At 48.0% G+C, this 1,595-nt stretch overlaps 1 protein-coding gene across 1 annotated transcript; it reads right to left on the bottom strand.

Moving 5' to 3' along the window:
• Window positions 1–274: 274 nt before the first annotated feature.
• On the bottom strand, window positions 275–1,273 carry LOC144277614 (olfactory receptor 52M1-like). Its single transcript, XM_077838519.1, has one exon. The coding sequence runs from the start codon at window positions 1,271–1,273 to the stop codon at window positions 275–277; it is 999 nt and encodes a 332-aa protein (XP_077694645.1).
• Window positions 1,274–1,595: the final 322 nt, after the last annotated feature.

The following is a 1,595-nucleotide window of genomic DNA, read 5'->3' as shown; positions in this document are numbered from 1 at the left end:
TTACTCCTTCTGATAACACAAGAACTAGGGGTCACCAAATGCAATTAATAGGCAGCTGGTTTAAAACAAACAAAAGGAGGTATTTGTTCACATATTGTACAGTCAACCTCTGGAACTCGTTATCACAGGATGTTGTTAAGGCCAAGACTAAAACAGGGTTCAAAGAAGAGCTATATAAATTCATTATAATTATGTAAATTATGTTCAGTAAGTGATGCAAAAAGAGGGCTCTGCACGGAGCTCGGTCTGAGAGCCAGAACACCAGGAGAAAACTTTAGGTCTCTATATGAGTAAAGAGCCGGAGCAGCCTGTCCCGGATCTGTTTGGTCCTCATACCATAGATGACGGGGTTTAGCATGGGGGGCACCAGGAGGTACACGTTGGCACTGAGAACATGGAAATGCAGGGCCACATTGTGGCCAAACCGGTGTGTGAGGATGGAGAAGAGAGCTGGGATGTAAAAGGTTAAGATGACACAGAGGTGGGAGCTGCAGGTCCCAAAAGTTTTGAGCTGGGCGTCCTTTGTGGGGAGGCCTAAGACAGCCCTGATGATCTGAATATAGGACACGGTGATAAAAGCCACATCCAGACCAGTGATGAAGAATGCCAAAGAGAGGCCATAGTAATTACTGGCACTGATGTCAGCACAGGCCAACTTGACCACAGCTATGTGCTCGCAATAAGTGTGGGGAATGATGCTGGTTCTGTAATAGGGGCACCGACGCACCAGGAAGGGATTGGGCAGTACGAGTATGCTGCTGCGCAGGAGCACTGCAAAACCAATCTTGGCCACCACGGGGTTTGTCAGGATGGTGGAATGTCTCAGGGGATGGCAGATGGCCACGTAGCGATCAAAAGCCATGGCTGCCAAGATCCCAGATTCCACTGCTGAGAAGCAGTGAATGAAGTACATCTGGGTGAGGCAGGCACTGAAATCGATCTCCCTGGAATTGAACCAGAAGATGCTCAGCATTTTGGGCAGGATGGACGTGGACAGGGCCAGGTCAGTGACAGCCAGCATGCAGAGGAAATAGCACATGGGCCCATGGAGGATCGGCGTCATCTTCACGATGCACAGAATGGAAAAGTTTCCCAAGACAGCTATCACATACATGGAGCAGAAGGGGATGGAGATCCAGACATGGGCCACCTCCAGGCCAGGAATTCCCAGCAGGATGAAGGTGGAGGGGTTGGTGTAGTCAGTTGTGTTGGAATCGGACATGGTGTAGGGGAGAAGGTGTCCAACTCTGAGGTAGAATGGCGTCTCCTTCATGTACTATACGTTCCCCTGACTTCCTGTATGTACCCTGGCTCTAGGGTGATGGTCACAGTACAAATGCCTAGATGGAGAGACAATGTGAATATGAGACTCTACATGCACTACTGGAGGCTGTTCTCATGGGAGAAGCAGATTGGTCGCTCTTCACACACTGAAAATGACATTTTGGTTATTCAGAGAAAATAATTATGAAAAAATGACCCTACTTACGCAAATTCCATATTTTATGGTGCTTCATGTGTCAGTAATTCTTACACATCATGGTGTGGGAAATGATAATAGGCACCAGCAGGAAACACTGGGGTGGATATTCCTT

The sequence above is a fragment of the Eretmochelys imbricata genome, chromosome 1 (assembly GCF_965152235.1).
Source record: "Eretmochelys imbricata isolate rEreImb1 chromosome 1, rEreImb1.hap1, whole genome shotgun sequence".
In the NCBI taxonomy this organism is placed as follows: domain Eukaryota; kingdom Metazoa; phylum Chordata; order Testudines; family Cheloniidae; genus Eretmochelys; species Eretmochelys imbricata.
Note: the sequence above shows the minus strand (reverse complement) of the source record. Positions and strands in the feature narration are given on the sequence as shown.